The sequence below is a fragment of the Schistocerca nitens genome, chromosome 7 (assembly GCF_023898315.1).
Source record: "Schistocerca nitens isolate TAMUIC-IGC-003100 chromosome 7, iqSchNite1.1, whole genome shotgun sequence".
Classification (NCBI taxonomy): domain Eukaryota; kingdom Metazoa; phylum Arthropoda; class Insecta; order Orthoptera; family Acrididae; genus Schistocerca; species Schistocerca nitens.
This window is the reverse complement of record NC_064620.1, coordinates 155490966-155510599: the sequence shown is the minus strand read 5'-3', so window position 1 is coordinate 155510599 and position 19634 is coordinate 155490966. Positions and strand designations below refer to the sequence as shown.

The 19634-nt window shown below is 37.5% G+C and overlaps 2 protein-coding genes across 5 annotated transcripts in view; both read right to left on the bottom strand.

The window, feature by feature from the left end:
• Positions 1–1568: 1568 nt before the first annotated feature.
• On the bottom strand, positions 1569–2156 carry LOC126195512 (protein FAM200B-like). Its single transcript, XM_049934139.1, has 2 exons — positions 2034–2156; positions 1569–1940 (listed from the first exon to the last, which is right to left on the bottom strand). The coding sequence occupies exons 1-2, from the start codon at positions 2154–2156 to the stop codon at positions 1569–1571; spliced, it is 495 nt and encodes a 164-aa protein (XP_049790096.1).
• A 12983-nt stretch (positions 2157–15139) lies between these two features.
• Positions 15140–19634, bottom strand: part of LOC126194828 (glutathione synthetase-like) — a 157792-nt gene continuing 153297 nt past the window's right edge. For all 4 annotated transcript variants that reach the window (XM_049933159.1, XM_049933158.1, XM_049933160.1 and 1 more), the window contains exon 11: positions 15140–15590. In XM_049933159.1, coding sequence (XP_049789116.1) covers positions 15461–15590 — 130 coding nt within the window. In that variant the 3' untranslated portion in view covers positions 15140–15460. The remainder of the gene's footprint in view (positions 15591–19634) is intronic.

Here is a 19634-nt window from a genome sequence, read left to right as displayed (position 1 = left end):
AGAGTCTAATGTACTTTGTTCGTCGTAATAATAATAATAACACTGATGTAAAAAATTACGCTCTTTTTTCCTCCTCGTTTTCTGTTATTTCATTGTCATTTCTTTCGCGCGGTTGCAGAAGCCATACTGTCAAGTGTAGTCAATAACATAATAGTACGATCCAGCGATTATACGCAAATGCACAGCGTTTTATCGGCACAACTGCAATTTGATGCCTGATGACTAATGTCTCTCATTTGTATTAGTAGAAAGCATACTTGGCTCTTACTAAGATTTTATTGTTTTGAACAGTTTTTATTCATAGAGCCACACCACTGATATCTGCCACAGGTGACACTTAGCCTGATGACAGTAAGCAACGGTTATAGGTCCTTGACTACAAGGAAAATACAACAGTTTCAATGAGAAGGCTGTGCCTGTTTATTTATTAATACTTTGTCAAATCGTGGTTCTATTTTTGAGACACAAATCACCAACTCATTTTCTAGTTGAAGTTTCTTTCTCTTCTTAGCTTTTATGTTCACCACTGAAAAGAACACCAATTCACAAAGGTAGGAAGTGGCGATGGCACTTATAATTTCAGAGCTTCCTTTGCCGGCTGTGGATCCTCTTCTTTTCTCTTCATCCAGAAGACGTCAATCTCATGCGAATTGAATTCCATTTTACGTGTCCTGTCAGCTGCTAAATCCATGTGTTGCTTTTGTCATCATGCTCAGATCAGCCAGTTGTACTGAAATCTCTAAAAAAGGATTTAGGATCCATCTATGATCGTTGCCAGCGACAGAATTCAGCTCTTGAAAGTGACTTAACAGTTTCTCTTCCAAATTATGCAAGTGCTGTATCATTGAAGGAATGTGAGAACTTAGTGCCACCGACCGGTACATTGCAATTTCTTTGACAATTGTCTGAATACAAGGGAAAGACTCAAACATCATTTTTTTTGTAAAAACGTTGAGCACAAACCAAGTTTTGCGAGGAATCCTCTGATTTTATCCTTAGCTGTTCTAATTTTTTCTTCTTTCCCTTAGAGGATCTTGTTTAAAATATTTAGGTGGTTAAAATGGTCTGTGAGAAATGATAATTTTAATAGCCAAACAGGGTCACAAAAGTAATTCGCATATCCAGATTTAGAATCTTGTAAGAACATTAACAGTTCGTCTTTTAGTCCCAGAACTTGTAACCTTTCCTTTGGAAAGCCACCTGACCTCTGTGTGATAAAAGAGATTTTGATGGAGCAAACCCATGTCTTCACAAATGATCCTAAACAGTCGAGTTTGGAACGCTTTACTTTTGATAGAGTACAACTCTGATCACCTCTTTGAGTACATCATTTAAATCAGAAGTTAATATCGTAGCTGCCAGAGCTTGTCGATAAAGACAGCAGTGTGTCCACGAAAAATTTGGCATTATTGATTGTAATTTTACGACGAGCCCACTTTTACTGCCAGTATAGCTTTAGCACCGTCACTACAAATGGCCATACATTTTGTTCAATGAATCTCGTAGTTGCGAGTGCTTTCTAAAAACATGTCGTCCAAACACTGGCGAGTAGTCTTCACAGGAAGAGCTTAGCAAAATAAAATGTCTCCCATGATAGCTTCATCTGCTTCAAAGCGCACAAATTCTATAGATTGAGTACACTCTGAAACGTCAGTAGATTCATCAAACTGCAAAGCGAAATGTGGGCTCTTCTTCAAATTTTCGGCTAACTGTTCTCGAATATCACCAGTCATATCGTTTATTCTGCGTTCAGTGGTATTATCAGAAAGTGATATGCTCTTTAGCTTGTTTGCCTCTTGCTTACCTAACATAATTTCAACCATATCCAGGGCTGCTGGAAAAATAAGATTTTCTGCATCTGTATGCGGCTTCCCTGCTTTAGCGACTCGGAATGTGACTCTGTAGCTAGCTAGTAACGCTTTCTCGTCGACACTGGATATCTACAATAAAAAAATTTAAATCAGAAAAACAAATAAAGAATCAGAAACATTAATACTATTTTAAATCAACAAATAACATTTCTATTTTATTACCTGAATCTTAGTAGTTTGTTGCTGGTTAAGTGTTTTCAGTTTCCTTTCGAAGAAATCCGATGGTCTATCAGCTTCCTTGGAATGTATAGTTGAGTGGTGATACAGAAGCTTTGATGGTTTCATACTCTGACGTGACAATACATCGTCGTCGCAAATTACACATTGAGGTTTATTTTTCATGACTGTAAGACCAGACTTCAGATAACTGTCGTTGTAAAGTCTATTTTTTCGATTTTGATTAGCTTCCGCCACTGCCACTTGTACCAGACGTGGAGGGCTGCACAGATCTTTTAAGGAACTTGTCCATTTTATGCTCACTAAGAGCGAAGACAGTAATCACGTCCCTACTTGCTGGCGTACTCGGACAACTGATTGTAGTGACAGAAAACGCGAGACTATGCCCATTCTCACCGCCGCGCCAGTACCGCGGCAAAGTTATAAATATAATTATTACATCTCTGCTCGCAGAGCACTGCGACCTCTTCACATTGAACTTGATTTCTCGGTCGGTACAGTATCAATAAAACAAAATTAAATATGTTGCCTTTGAATCGCTGACATACTTTTATTATGGTTCTGGTGGTCGCCAGAATATTTTTACTTGGAAAGGTGTCGCGCATTGAAAAAGGTTTAAAAACAGTGGTGTAGAGGCAGTGTGTCAACCAATACACCACGAGTTGCGGACATCGTGAGACAATACACGTTGTATGCATATTTTCAAAAAACACATAGCAAGAATACAAGGGTGTACAGTATCTTGCACAGCACTGGTTTCAGAATTACATATACAGCAGTGATTAATTACGAAAACGTATGAAAAAGGATTTTTGTGTGGAATATGTAGTTGACATTTACGTACAAATAAAATCCAAGTTTTGTTCAAAATATTCATTCACATTACAACAACCACTTAATTAAAAGTGCTGTTAACATATAGTAAATGGATATAGTTATTTGCTACAAGTTCATTGCATGTACTCATTTACATTATAATAGCAGTTGATCGCAAACATTTTGAGTATCGTTTTCTTAAATGAAGAACATTTACTATTTCTTTTATCTGCACCTGAAGTTTGATGTACAATCTGGTACCCAGAATGTGTGTTCTCACGCCAAAACGTTGTTCACCTTTTACGACATTAAGAATGAAGTTCTCAGGTTTTGAAATAGTCAATGTACCTTTTTATATTAATTACACTTTTTTATATTTAGAAATGGTTGAATATTTAGCTACTGAAATAATGGTTTAGATGGCGTTAGCATTGAACTGTTGATAATTATTATAACAGCTCACTTTTGTTTAATGAAGATGGTTTTCTGGTTTATGTTGTTATGATCCCAGAAGATGAGGCCATATAGAGTTGCAGAGTTGGTGTAAGTATAGCAGAGCTTAGCTTGTTAATGAGATAGAGGATGGTGCTTTCCAGTGTAAATTTTCATCAATTTGCACACCCAAAAATTGGCGACACCTATTCTCCCAGTTTGTTTATTTTTAATTCTGGGAGCTAAGTCATGATCTGTTATCCAGAAATAAATATAGTTAGTTTTTGAAAGATTTAGTGTTAACTTGATCATTTCAAACCAGTTTTGTATATATCCTAAAATTCTGATCACAGATGTTGACAGTACCTGGTTTCCAACAATTATATGAAAATTTGTGTCATCATCAAACATAGCTACATGGGTACCATTGATTGGAATCTTGACGTTATTTACATCAATAACTGTCCTGTCCTGTGGTACCCCTACTGCTACACTCTGAATGAATATCAGTTCTGTAGACAGTACTTCAGTTCTCATATTTGTTGAAGTAATTTCAACTATTGTTGAGTTGTTACAAATCATTTCTTGATTCCTATGGTATATCAATAACTTCTAACTTATGTAGCAATATATTATGTTGGACTGTACTGCATGCCTCCAATAAATCTAAGTTCATTCCTGTGCTGCTGTTGTTGGTCTAGTCCTATTACAATATTTTCAATGAATTGAGTAATAACTGATTTTGTACTCAGGCTTTTGCAAACCCTGTGTTGATTTATGAACAAGAAATTGAACATGTTGGGGTAGTTTGTTACTCTACGTTTTATGATTATCTATTCTTGAAACTTCAGATAATGAAGCTATTAAGCTATAGTTTCCTACTTCATACAAATTACCATTTTTATACAGTGGTTGTAATTTGGAAATTTTTAATGTTTGTAGAAACACTCCTTTTATGGTATGTGAGAGTTGTTCTGATAGGTACTAGAACATTTAACATGTCAACTGGCAGATTTTTAGTGAGGGTTGTTTCACTGTCAGGCTAGTGAGTGCATACTTAGGCACGAGTGAGGCTCTGCTGTGGCTGGCATTGGCCACATGGTGTCAAGTGTGTTAATTATGACCACCACATCCTCGTTGATTCCTGAAGATATTTTATTCTCCATTGAAATGAAATGATCGTATGGCATTTATTGGCCAGGGTATCCCCCACTCCATGACCATCTTTTAACAAACGTCATATTGATTTTCAACACTTTTGTATAGTTCTTTTTACTATATCCTGTATTGCTTTTGGTTTGTTTGGTCTTCATATAACCCCTTTGTCATTGTCCACTGTCCCAGCTGTTTAAATCACTTTCCTATAAATGTTCTTTTAACACATTCTGTGAAGTATGACTAGATTTTCTGATAGCAGGTGATAAATACTGGCTGCTGTTACTGCCACAACATTGATTTTTGTGAGTTTTTAGAAAACTCATCTCAAATAGGAACATAAAAAAATTGTTAAATGGACTGAATTATTTAATAGTTGTAGGTTTTGAAAATATTTCAGATTTCTTCTGCTAGTAGTTAAATAAAGATATTCACCTTTTCTGTGTAGGTGTGCCTTTTATATACCTGGCCGCTTACTTTCTAATACCTTGTATGTAGAAGACTTCATACGCGTTACTAGTGTGTCTTGATCTGAAATGCCCATATTAACATTTAGAGCCTCTGTGACACCATTTTCAGTATTTGTGAAGACATTATCTAATATGACAACTATGTTACTCTATTGGATTCCAAAAATTGTGATTTCATGCGAAAAATGCTTAGAATACTCATACGCTGTAGTGATGGGCTAAACTGCGATTTTCCGATATCAGTGATTTCTGTGAATGCTACTTTTCAGTATCTGTTATTCTTAACTGCGATTTGTCGCAGTTAAGAGTCGCAGTTAAGGAACATAGGTCGTGTATCCCTCCGCCACTGCTATTTCTGCGATTTCTGCTACTTCCGCGATTTCTGCTACTTCTGTGACTTCTGCGATTTCTGTGACTTCTGCCACTTCTGCGATTTCTGTGACTCCTGCGATTTCTGTGACTCCTGCGATTTCTGCGACTTACTACTGTATGAAAAAGTTACATCTGTCAACACGGAAAATTGCATCCCAACAAACCTGTCATTGGCAAGTATGTTTTACGTTTTTTCTTCCGTTGGCTTTAATTTTGTATTAAAGAAACAACTGTGAAAATATTAATAGTGTAATTAATATGTAAGTAGCCGTACAGTACCGTAATAGTTCGTCTTTAGAAAATGAATTCTAACATATTGTTATGTTCACAGGTACCTGAACTACATTTCAGTCACTCAGTAAAGTGATAACTCAAAATATCATTGTCAACAGATCTGAAGAAATTGCCACTGCGTCTTTAGACCGTTTTCGTCAGACGAGAGGTTAGTTTCTAAGCATTTCGATGGACTTAATTACTTCAGTGAGATCGTTCTTGCAAATGTGATATTCATTATAGCAAATATTAGCAATCTACTCTGTCAATTATATTTCTAGTAATTAATGACAGCAAAAATTGTTTAATAATCCTTGTGTTTTTGCAGACACAGTTCTGACTCTGATTACTGGTTGCTGTACGTATCTCTCCACATGAAGGCTGTTGGGAGAGACTCGTGAAGATTCAAGACAGCTCTTAGAGGATTTGCAGTTTAAAAGTGAAACAATTGTGAAATAAGTGTGTGAATGATTAAGCTGTGTTTTATTGAAGTTGTTGTGCGATTTTAAAGGAATAATAAATGTCAAATACAGTGAGTGAACAATAAAAATCTCATTTTCCACATGTTAAGCCGTCCTATACCCATAATTTTCCGCCACTTACTTATTGGTAAACACTTGTTGGAGAGCGACATGCCGCCCCCCCCCCCCCCCCGTACCCTTTCTCCCCAATCTTGGTGTGACACTGACCTGTAACATATCCCGAAGTCTACAATATGCATTTTGAGGCTGTTGATATGAAAGTGAGAAGTACAGATCTTCCAGTTAAATCAGGAATAGCTTAGGTGCATTACTTGAAAGTAACACAGGAAAAGCTTACTTACGTAGGTGGTAGTAGTGTCGGCAAAAAGTTCTTGTGTGTGAAGTTGCCATGTAGAACACCAGGTGTAAAACTTTTCTCCCGAGTCTTGAACTGTGTCGGAACAAAAGTGAGGCATTCATATGACTGTTTTCATTTCTCTACACTTATACAGATGTCTGAGTTCTGCTGTGTTAACATTGCAAAGTCCTGTAGGCATGTGGAGTATTAACCAAAACTGTCATATTGGAAGCAGAATCAAACACATTTGTTACGTTACTTGATATTTTCAGGAGAAAATGGCAATGTTGCTTCTTATTAATATAATACATTCAGTCACAGCAGTATTTGACCAACCATAACTGATGCTGAATGTGCATGTCGTCATATAATATGAAAGGCTTATTTCAATAGTGGTACAAGTCCATTACCTCCACTTTTCTGTCTATAATGCTTCTAAAATTAGTGATCCAAACAAACATAAATAAAGGTTCATCTCTAGCAAGAAGCCATATGCTTGAATATTTCTGGTATCTCAACTGCAGATTTTTCAGCGCTCATTTAACTTTACGACTCTATATCTCAAAATTAACAAAAATGGACTTGTACCACTATTGAAATAAGCCCTTCATATGCACACACAGCACATCGATCTCGTGAGGCACAAGGCTCTCATAACGAAGTACGTACGTCGGTCAACAGATGACACTAGGAAAAGTATGTTAACTGCGCTTTTTAGTTGCTACTTGCGACTCTTAGTTGCGATTTGTCACAGAAATCGCAGTTTGACTCGGTAGCGAATAGCGTAGTATGAACTTTGCTCAACAGATGGCAGTGCTAACTGCGCTTTTTAGTTGCTACTTGCGACTCTTAGTTGCGACTTGTCACGGAAATCGCAGTTAGACTCCATAGCGTACCGCAGAGATGGGCGTAGTACGAACTTTGACCCACAGATGGCACTGTTAACCGCGCTTTCTAGTTGCTACTTGCGACTCTTAGTTGCGACTTGTCACGGAAATCGCAGTTAGACTCCATAGCGTACCGCAGAGATGGACGTAGTACGAACTTTGGCCTACAGATGGCACTGTTAACCGCGCTTTTTAGTTGCTACTTGCGACTCGTAGTTGCGACTTGTCACGGAAATCGCAGTTAGACTCAATAGCGTACCGCAGAGATGGACGTAGTACGAACTTCGGCCAACAGATGCCACTGTTAACCGCGCTTTTTAGTTGCTACTTGCGACTCTTAGTTGCGACTTGTCACTGAAATCGCAGAAAGCAGTGCTAAATTCGACCAATAGATGGCTCACGTCTTTGAATGTGAAATACTACTTGCGACTGCTAACTGTGACTGAAATCGCAGTTAGATTCTGTAAAGTTGCTACTGTGATATCTGTGACTTCTCAGTCACTGCGATTTCTAACAGATACGCGATTTCCTGCCCACCACTAATACGCTGTTTTTTCTTCACTTTTAATTAACAGCTTAATATTAAAGTCTCCACATAAAAATTCCACTTCATTATTTAAAAAAGTGTTTAACACTGTCAATTTTTTATGTTATCATTCAGTGATGATTTATATACTGATACAGGAATTAGTCTTTTGCTCTTTCCCTCCGTTTTAAATCTGTTACACAGATTTTTCATGTTTAGGTGGTTCATTTGTGCTTTCCTTTGTAATTATAGTCTTGAGTAAATGTATACTCTACCATTTTGAAACACTGCAGCAGAAATGAGATGCCAATTCAAAATAGCTTATATTTATATGTCTTAATAAACCAACCTTGCACCCGTGATCAGATAAACAAACCAAGAGATGTGATGAAAATTAGTTGAAGGAATTTCTAAATTTTTATGGATGCACCGAATATTGTGACACATTGTTCTGAACATTTTGCAAGTATTTTTACATTTGTCACAACCTGGTATTGTGCTGCTGTTCTGCTTTCATCCCAGTTTATGTCACATATCCGAATGCTAGTAGGCTTATTTGTTACAATCATTCTTCTTTCCTTCATTTGAAGCCATAAAGATCCTCATTAAGTGAAGCAGATATATTTGGCCCTTAGTTCCTCCATAAGCAGTGTTGTGCTGCTGCTCCTTGGTGCTGACATGATTCTTCGTATGGTAGCTTCTTCACTTCTTTCATTGGAACTATTGTCATTGGTGCTGCTGTCGATGTCTGAGTTTCTTCTTCTGTTGCTGCTGCTTATTCATTCTATCTATCTATCTAACTATCTACATGGATTATTTGCATGATAAATCATAACGATATTGAAAGAGTCGTTTTATATTCACATCACAAAATTTTTGTAAAGATGCCTACATTCTGATCATTTATAAGTGTACATTTTCTTTAAAACTAAAATGAAGGGCACACAGAATTGCATTAGTAATTCCCTCCCACCACTTTGTATAATTACAGCTACAGAAATTCTTCCTGATGGAGTTGATAAGGGCCTTTTTTTTCTGCTGCCTGTCAGACAGTTTTTTACCCTGCCTGGGTAAAATTTTTAGGTTCAGCACTTTGTACCTCTTTTTGTGCTATAGACAACTTTTAATTTCTTGAGAGTCAACATGCTTGATTATCACTTGAGAGGGACGTGGAGGCTTGACAGAAATCGTAGGTTTCACAGCTCTTACCTCATAATCATGGGACGCAATTCTGCGTCGATGACTATCAACTAGAGCGAAAAGATTATCCAAGCGATCATGAGTTTTTGCTGCGAAATGTGGCATATGTTGATGCCGTTTGTGAGTATTCATAGGAGCACCATTACAGCCCGCTCTCCCTACTTTTTGCATACGCTATTGCCTGAGGAAGCTTTACATCGGATGCAGAGCCACTGGAGAAAGCACTCGTCATATACCAACTCTGCTACAATCACTGCTAGCTTTCTGTGTTGATATAAAAACCAATCAAGTGTCTAGTAGACTGATGGCCACTGCCAAACCATGGCCAAGGAAAAAGCTGACCACCCAGTGGCACAATATGCAGCTGAATATAAAATGCTCGTGTTCAATGGCTGCTTCACAGTTTGTGCCATCTGGGTCCTACCCTCCAGCACCAGATTTTCTGAATCACAAAGATGGGAGTTATCCTTTTAACACATCCTTTGCTTCTGTAACCCTCCTGGTCTCAATCTCTGCCAACCCGCTGTCCCCACACCCTCTACACAACTGTTTCCACTTCCTCTGTCCTGCCAGTCCCTCCCAATCCACACCATGTCACCTTCATTATGCCCACACATCACTGACTCCAGTACCTGTGTATCACATGCCTAACTTGTGCACCAGATAACCTTCCCTCCTGCATTCCTAGTCAGCAAACCTGCTGCCTCCCTTCAAGCTGCTAGCAAGGAAAACAGATGAGGAAAAAATAAAAGGGAAAAAAAACTGAAGTTGTCCCTCAAACTGTTATGAATATTCCCAAACATATTCAAATATCCTTGTATGTTCTAGAACATAACATGGAAACAGCATATTCACTGTGATTAGCATACTGGCAGTTTTGTCTTATCCTATGAGCTAGTCAAGTCAGATTAATAACGCATCGGAAAAGTGTGTCCAATTAAAAGATAGAAACTGCATTAAGAATGGTTGTGTAAGTGAATAATTTTAGGAGCAAAACAGACTTAGTTCAACAAACAAATAAATGAATACTAAACATGATACTTCTGAAAGAAGAGATATTTCAGCACATTAATACAATTATAAATCAAGACAAAATATTATATTTCTGAACAGAATTCCCAAAGTCAATCAACTTTCCTAGTATGTCTTCACAAAAAAGGCTCTGAATAACAATACCAAAGTGGAAATATTAATCAGAGAACAAAAAGGTAATTCACACCATGAATTGTACCCATTTCACCTAACATTCAACTTTTAAACGGCTCCAATTTCTGGTACGATTAGTATGCAGTACAACTATCAATAAATCAAAGGGCAAACTTTCCATTGCTGCAGAGTGCAGTTAGAAGAAACTTATTCTTTGCACAGACAACTGTATGGAACATTTTTGTATTTTGGAAAACCAGAGAACTACCTCGCCTTTGCAACCAAAAGCAAACAGCAAATGTAGTTTATAACAATATATTAGGAATATGTTACATGCTACTCAGTTTTATTCAGAATCAAATACATTTTATTAATATTCATTGAACAGAGTTGAATTTGCTCTTCTTTTTGATCAGATTATGATTTTTTTCTAAACTTTGTATTAAAAAACACACATCAAAAAAAGTTTTGCATCAGGCCGGTTCTCAGAACTCCTGAAGACAGACATTGACTGTGGATATTGTATCAGACACAGTCCCTTTGACTGTTCAGAGACGTCACTAAACCCACCAAAAGATGTAAACAACCATGCACGAGCAGCACCTATTAGACGGAGGGGGTCTGACAGCCAATAAGTTCCAGTCGTTCCACCCAAAAGGAGGTACACGGCTAATGTTGTTTGTAGTTCAACCATTCCTATATGGTCGATACTACAGTTTGATCATGTCCGCATTGTTACTTGATGCCAGGAAGGCCTCTCAATGAGGGAAGTGTCCAGCGATCTTGGAGTGAACCAAAGCGATGTTGTTTGGATATGGAGGAGATACAGAGAGACAGGAACTGTCGATGACATGCCTCGCTCAGGCCGCCCAAGGGCTACTACTGCAGTGTATGACCGCTACCTACGGATAATGGCTTGGATGAACCTTGACAGCAATGCCACCATGTTTAATAATGTTTTTCATGCAGCCACAGGACTTCGTGTTACGACTCAAACTGTATGCAATAGGCTGCATGATGTGCAACTTCACACGACACCATGCGGCGTGGTACAGATGGGCCCAACAACATGCCGAATGGACCCCTCCAGATTGGCATCATGTTCTCTTCACCAATGAGTGTCGCATATGCCTACAACCAGACAATCGTTGGAGACTTGTTTGGAGGCAACCCGGTCACACTGAACGCCTTAGACACACTGTCCAGTGAGTGCAGCTAGGTGGAAGTTCCCTGCTGTTGTGGAGTGGCATTATGTGGGGGCGACATGCGCCGCTGGTGGTAATGGAAGGCGCCGTATGATAAGTGAACACCATCCTCCGACCGATAGCACAACCTTATCGGCAGCATATTGGCGTGGCATTCGTCTTCATGGATGACAAGTCATGCCCCCATCACGTACATCTTGTGAATGACTTCCTTCAGGATAACGACATCACTTAACTAGTAACCAGCATGTTCTCGAGACAGGAACCATATTGAACATGCCTGGGATAGATTGAAAAGGGCTGCCTATGGATGTCGTGACCCACCAACTACTGAGGGATCCATGCCGAATTGCCATTGAGAAGTGGGACAATCTGGACCATGATTAACTTTTGGATAGTATGCCATCACAAATAGAGGCATGCATCAATGCACAAGGATGTGCTACTGGGTATTAGGGGTACCGGTGTGTACAGCAGTCTGGACCACCGCCTCTGAAGGTCTCGCTGTATGATAGTACAACATGCATGCAATGTGTGGTTTTCATGAGCAATAAAAAGGGCAGAAATGATGTTCATTGATCTCTAATCCAATTTTCTGTACAGGTTCCGGAACTCTCCAAACTGAGGTGATGCAAAGCTAGTTTTGATATGTGAAATAATAAAAAAAAAGAATAGAAAAGTTTTTGTTTTGTGGTTAGTGAGAAATAATATAAGAACAAATTTTATTCAGTTCTTAATGAACACAGTATAATTTTTTTTGTGACTCGTTAAAGGTGGGTCTCTTTCCTCCCGCGATCCGAATGACCTACCCTCCCTTTTAGCCTTCAACTAATCCATCTCTAATCCCAGGTAGGAAGTATTAATGCTGAGAACTTGCAAGTATTATTACTTACTTTTATATGTATCTGCTGTTTCACCTCCTGACAGTGAGTACTGTCCATAAATTTTGGTTCATAATTTGTGTTTTCATGTTTTGCAAAATGTGAATGGGTTTTTGAGTTTTATATCTGGGTACACTGTAGAACCTTAGCAATGAAAAAAGATTGTTAATGAGAAGGACGTTTGTTTAATTACAGAGAGGGAAAAAACAGTTTAACAAATGGAAGAAGACAATGGTATAAACAGAAAATACTACCGATTGTATTTTAGTGATTCTATTAATCAGCAGAAGAGCAGGAAAGGCTGGAGGAAACTACGCCGTTGAATAACTGTGATAGCTTTTTTGGTTTGGCTATAAAGTATATGTCATTTAATAAGTATCAGAACACTGTGCGGGCAAAAATACAATATAAACATGCCCACACCAAAAAGAAACCTTGTGTCTATGGACAGAAAATCTTGGTGACATCGTGTGAGCTGATGGCTGCACTTGGCTGGACAACGGTCTGCAAGTCATAGCGCTTACTGGAGGCAGACAGTGAAAGCTTACATTTGCCTTTAGCACAAGGAACCGTTTGATTCATTCCATGTGAAATTCAAAATTGTTGATTATAGGCGTTTTTAATCTTGTGTAAGTCATCATCAATGTGTTCAAGTGCCTAAGCTACTTATGCACTTTTTAGGACCCATAGTTTTGTTTACACAAAAGCCCTCCAAAATGTACCCCATAAACTACACGTAATTTTTCTATGAGAAAAGTATTCCAGTTCTTATTATCTTAAATGAGTAATTCTATACATTTCTGAGTGCAGAGGACTGCACAGATAGATTGGTCTGTGCCTGTATTTATCGCTGATGTTCACACAAACCTCATGGCCACTTGTTTCCTTCCTTAAGTTGGAGCTGAATTTTCTCTTTAAGTAGCAGAGCTTTATGTACTTCTCTCAAGAAATTCATATCCAACTACAGCAGTTTATGAGTAGCTATGTATTTTTATGTAACAGCCCTTTCAGCAGATTGAATCTGTCAATAGCACGAAGACTGTTGTACTTATATTTCATAATCCTGGAGATGGAGAAGTATCTATTAATGTACTGGATTCGAATGGAGAATCAGTAACAGCTGTCAGGTTTTGTGATATAAGCTAGTTAGCTTAATGAGTCTATTATTAGAACAAAACTTACACAACTGTGTTTATGTACTTCTTACAAGTGTTTGAAATATTCTGAAAATTGGACGAATTGTTTCTATAGTCCATAGTGTCAGTAGTAATGAGGTAGAAAACTTTCTTGTTAAGGATGTTTCACATGATGGAGTAGCCTATAAGGTACATTCTGTTTCCGGAATTCACAATTCTTAATATTAAAACTTCTTTAGTTCAGATGCATGAGTTTAGAATAAAAACCACCTGTGCTGTCTGATGGCCATTAGTGTTTTGCTGATAAATAAAAAGAAAATGAAAAGTCACTGCTAATGACAGTGAATGAAAAAAAATAAAGCATATTGTCACAGGAAATTTTTTTGTGGTGAGAAATACGATAAAATAGGTGACTGTATGTTTATTTGACACAATTTATAAACTTATAAAATGTCTCAGAAAAGAGTTACTTAAATTGTACGTATGGCAAATGAAACATTCTATACCGGATTCTTCAAACAAATATTTGTTTATTTTATTAGTTTTTTTTAGGTGAAATCTTGTATAAATTAGCCTGATATTTGGTCTGTGAGAAAAAGAACATTGTGGCAACATAATACCTTCCATTATTTTCTGGGATAGCACAATTTGAGACTTTCAAGGTTACAAGTCAGGGAAAGTGATACTGACATGTAATCTGTAGTCAGGCCAAGCAGGTAAAAGAGAAACCCGTGTTTTTCAGCTTCCGAAATGATTTTCACTCTCCTACAATCACGATGACAGTTTGGAAGTATTGTTAATTTTTATGAAAATTTTGGTATAAACAAATTGTAAAATGTAATTGTAACAAAAATAAACACACTATAACTAAAACACGAAAACAGTATGCAGGTATCTACTGTAAACTTTCACTGTCTGCCACTAGAAAGTGGAAAGAGCTGCAAAATTGAGGCCAGCCGAGTGCAGCCGATTGGCTCACCCATTCGACATATAGATTTGCTGTGTCCTAGACACACGCAAAAGGAGATATGTGTGAAAAGAAAGATGAAGACTGACCCGTATTCTAATGTTTCCTTAAGCCAGTATTAAATTTTTCACTCTTCAACTATCTTGTCTCTTCCAGACTGTGTTTCTGAGTGGATGTATTGGGTGTATGTCAAGATGACAAAATACATATACATTAGTGTAGAAGTGTTTACAGCGTATCTTCTGTAAAGGGAGGCAGTTTCTTCCATTTCTAAATTGCTCATCCTGAAAATGCTCCCTGGATACACTGTAGTCTGCAATGTTCAGATATAGTAGTGATATTATTTATGGTACTATTATACTCCATTCCTTATCATGGAGATGGATAGTGCATTTTTTCTTCAAGAAAGAGGAGGTAAATATCACTTTGTTCAAAGGAGAGTTAATATATCAATCAACTTAGACTATTACAGTAGTCATCACAGTGAGAGACTGCGGAGGTGCGAACTTCGAAACGTGAATTGCTGCTGGTGAACTTATCCGCCAGCCACACACCTTTTTTTTTAAAAAAAAAAAATAATAATAATAATCCACATTTTCGCACCTCCTAATGGTGCCAGTACTTAAACGCAAGTATGTAACAAAAAAGAGTTATGTCTCCTCCAACCAATTTGTTACTTAAAAAAAAATGAAGGAATTATAGCTTCAGTTAACTTGTGTTTGTACCTGTGAAAATGTTTGTCAAAATTTGCCAAGTAAATTCCATTTCAATCTCTGTGATTTTTATTACAAAGTACATATTTTAATATAAAACAATGATCTTCTATGATGGCCAAGATTCTTAAAGCATTCAAAGGACCACAATAGTGGCATTACTGTTCTTTTATTAAATATTTAATGACCCACCAAAAATAGCTTTAAAAGATATCAAGAACATTAACTCTACACGTTCCCCACTAATATTAATTACAAATAACAATACATAGTTTTCTGTAGGCCTGTGATGAACCAAAAATGTCATATGTACTCATAAATCTGTAAAACAAGTGACAGAAATACAAGTATTAAATAACATTTTCAATGAAAGCACTTGGTAATTCATATCTTGTTGATGGTATGCAATCTACATCACAGATCTGCCAGATAGGGGCTGTCAAGTGCCCCTAGTCCTGCTGCAACACCGCCTTCATCCACAGTGCTCAATTTTGTCCGCAACATATGGCCCACTTGTTCATTTACAAGAATTTTCTCTGCATCTCTGAAATATGAATTAATATTAAATGGATTTTTAAAAAGGTAAATCAACACTACTCAGGGTAAGAAGAGATATTCAAATTTATCAACTAAATAAAATAACTTTGTGATTGGCAGATTGCAGTGGTGGTGGTTGTATTGCCAGAATGCAGCGATCATGTGGTGTTCGAAAGAGAAATCCAACTAGCTGGGGGCTGGCCCCTGCTCCTCGACTCACTGATACCACTCAGCTTGATTTAATGTAATCACAAAGTTGTTTTAATCAAAGTATAGTAGTGACCTTTAATATTTGTTTTCATTTATGAATGTGTTTCCCGTAAAATCTATTAGCTCTGAGAATATCTTTACCATACTTTTGATACTAAGAATCAAACTTCCAGACCACATTGTTTACAGTTTTAAGTTCTCAAAATAAATGGATGTATTCAGAACCCATTTTTAGGAAATCCCACAGTAAACTTTTATAATAGATTACTCTTTTGTCTAACTGAGCCTCCATGGCACAGAAAATACGCTGTTGTCAACCTTCCCCAAATTCCTTGGACCAAGCTTTAGGAGAGAGATACTGGTGGAAGTAAAGCTGTAGGGCAGAGTGAGAGTTTTGCCTGGATAACTACATAGGTACAGCATTTGGCAAAAAAAAAAAAAAAAAAAAAAAAAAAAAAAAAAAAAAAAAAGTTCTCATTTGGCTATTGGTCTACCACATAGTGTTCATCAGTGAGGAACTTTCTACCTTTCTCTTCGTGAAGGAAGTGGCAAACTTTTTTTCACAATGCATCACACTCCATTTCCATATGATAAGCATGATTTTTTTTTTCATATCTATTTTGAAGTACAGTCTCATTTTGGTGCTCACTACTCTTTTGCATGTTAATGACATTCTGTTGTTGTTAATAATACGTATGTGGCACGTAAAACCTGCCCATAAAGTCAACACATGAATATAAAATGAAATGTAATGTACTGAATATTATTACTCACAGTAGGTGCTGAAAGCGTCCTCTGTCCAATTCAGCGAACATGTGGGCACGCTTGAGAATATTCATATATACTCTTGTCAGTTCTTGTGTTGTGATGCTATTGATGACATCCTGATTCTAACCTCGAGTTCTTCAACTGTGTGCGGATTTGTTTCACATACTCTTCCCTTTAACAGTACCCATAAGTAAAAGTCACAAGTCTGGTGACCGAAGAGACCACAAGCCTTTGCTGATTGTCCTCTCTGTTGTAAACATCTCACGTGCACGGCACAATAATGCAGCTGATGTGTGGCATGTTACAACATCCTGTTGAAAGTAACATAACTGATGTTCCTCTTCTGTCAAATTTGAAAAAAAAACTCCTCCACAATTCCCTAATACATGTTGCTGCTCATTGTCATCTCAAAGAATATGGGCTCCATAATGCATGTGGCAGAAATGGCAAACCAAACACCAATCTTCTTGTCATGCAAGGGTACCTGGTGGATTGCGTGTGTATTTTCTGTTGACCAATACTTGTATTTTTTGGTAATTTACACACTTATACAGATGGAACCACACCTTGTCACTCATGATGAACTTTAGCTGGTCCAAGCCAAAACTGGCAACATTTCTCAACAGTCATAAACATAAATGCACTCTTTTCCAGTGGTCATGCTGCTTCAGTTCTTGCATAACACCAACCTGGTATGGTTTTAACTACAGTCACCTTAAAACATGTCTGCATCTTCTCTCACTTACAGAAACCTGTTAGCTCAATCTCCTGGTTGACTTATGAGGACATATCTCCAGCACTTGCCTCTAATTCAAGTGTGCAGACAGTTGGTGGTCTGTTCCTGGGAGCATTTTGAACCAATATTGTATGCTGCCATTTTTCAGTCAATTGTTGTATGGTGCTTTTTACTGGCACCGAATGTCCTGGAAATTTCTCATGCAACAAATTCTTTGTTTTCACAAATGATCAAATCTGAATGAACGCTTCAGCAATGGCAACACACTTGGGTAATGAATACAGTATTATCACACGCACACACACTAACCTGACTTCACACAACGAGGCCTATTTCTTAACTGGTTTTGACAAGTTTCACTGGCTATGGCTGCAGCTGACAACAGAGTTCCGTGCAGTGTCGGTACATCAGAGGAAATGGGTAGTTCGTGCATGACTGTTTGGCAGTGTTTCTTGTTTTCCTTTATCAGTGACACACAAGCACGCACTGGAACATTATTATTGAGTACGATGGGTTGGTTTTACGTGCCACACCTTGTAGGAGGAAAAGGATAGACAGCTACTCACTGTAAAGATGACCTGTTGAGTTGCAGACGGGCACAATGAAAAGACAGTTACACATTATAGCTTTAGGCCAAAGCTATAATGTGAGGGATATGTGATGCTTGTGACTGGACTGTAGCAGGTGGTGGTGGGAGGATGCAAGGGACAGGTCTTACATCTAAGTCTATTGCAAGGATATGAGCAATGGATTTTTCCACTGCTTATTTTATTTTATTGTAGTTACTCTGCTTTCAGTTCCATAGGATAAGGAACCACCATCAATTTATAAAATTTCATGATGGTCTCTCTTCACTTTGTGCCATAAAGTTCTGCTAATGTTAAATATTGGAGACTACAATAGTGAAGCCATAGTCACATTACATAAAATCTTTCTTTAACAAAGGTGTACCAGTTTCAATGAACTCCGTCATCATTTTCAAATATGAAGCATCAGTTGGAGAATATATAATGGGAATTGTGACCATACATCTAACAACAATTACGAAAATTAATACGACCAGGCAACCGAGGCAGTGATGGCACAATCAAGTCACTACAAGTTATGCCCATGCTTGCCCAACCATTCATTCCACATCCTAATGCAGAATAGATAAAAACTACACCAGAGTAAAAGTTGCCAAGGATTCTTGCAATGTGTCCTGCTGTGACACAACAATCATATGGGTGATATAAATTCACAAGTCTGAACACATATTTGTATATTTAATCATTATCATGGCGCAAACTCCATTGAGATAAACATGTATAATTACCTCACCATAAGAGTATCAAGCACAGCATGCTTCCATATGGAATGCAGCACGTAATTTTACTATGTTCTGAAATATGAATCTCAAAACACACTGTACTGTCATTAGGACTGACACACTAATACCTTGCTAACATAACGTTAATCCATTTGCCTGGTAACCCATTCTGTTACTAGAAGGCATAAACATATTGTAGAAACACGACACACAAAACAGGATCTACATAATGTACAATAATAGGCATTAGATGGCACCACTGTCTAGTTGTAATGAAACTAGTCTCTAGTTGAAATATAAACACTGGTATACAAACCAAAACATTGGTATACATTGTTTACAGCTTTAAAATTAGATGTCAAAGCATAGTCAAAAAGGTATGATAGCAAAGAAACAAAGTTTTGTCTCAATACAGCATTATAACAACTAAAATATCGTTGTACATACATTGCAAAATGCCATTCCCAGGCTTCCCATTAATGGGTTGTTTGTTACAGTCTTTCACACAAACAATTACAAAAACAAATTGAAATCCTGTTTACTAGATATCATTACTATGTATTGTGTCAAAACACTATGTGTCACAAGCATAAAGGGCTGGATGTGTTGTGTATTTGAAGGGGTGGGGGGGGAGGGGAGAACGTGGGAAGAATGTAAGGGAAAGGGGCGGCAAGGCATCTATGCTTATTGCATGGAAAGGGAAGAGGGGGTTTTTTGGTTGTATGGAAAATATGAGGGGGAAAGGGGAGAAGAGATACAGAAATCTGTATTTTTTATATTAATGTATATCCATAAAAAATTAATATTAAGAAACTGAAAGATTACACTACTACATAAGTAATTGTACATATACAATATAACTGTAAAATAGATTTATATGAGCCACAAATGCACGAGAGGGCAGTAGCAGTTGACAACAACATCTTAGTTATAGGAAAACTGAAACTTCATTCTAGATACTGCATTCCAGCAATCTTAAGTAATGATAAAAACAACCTATGATAAAAGGTACACAGAGTGTGTGTGTG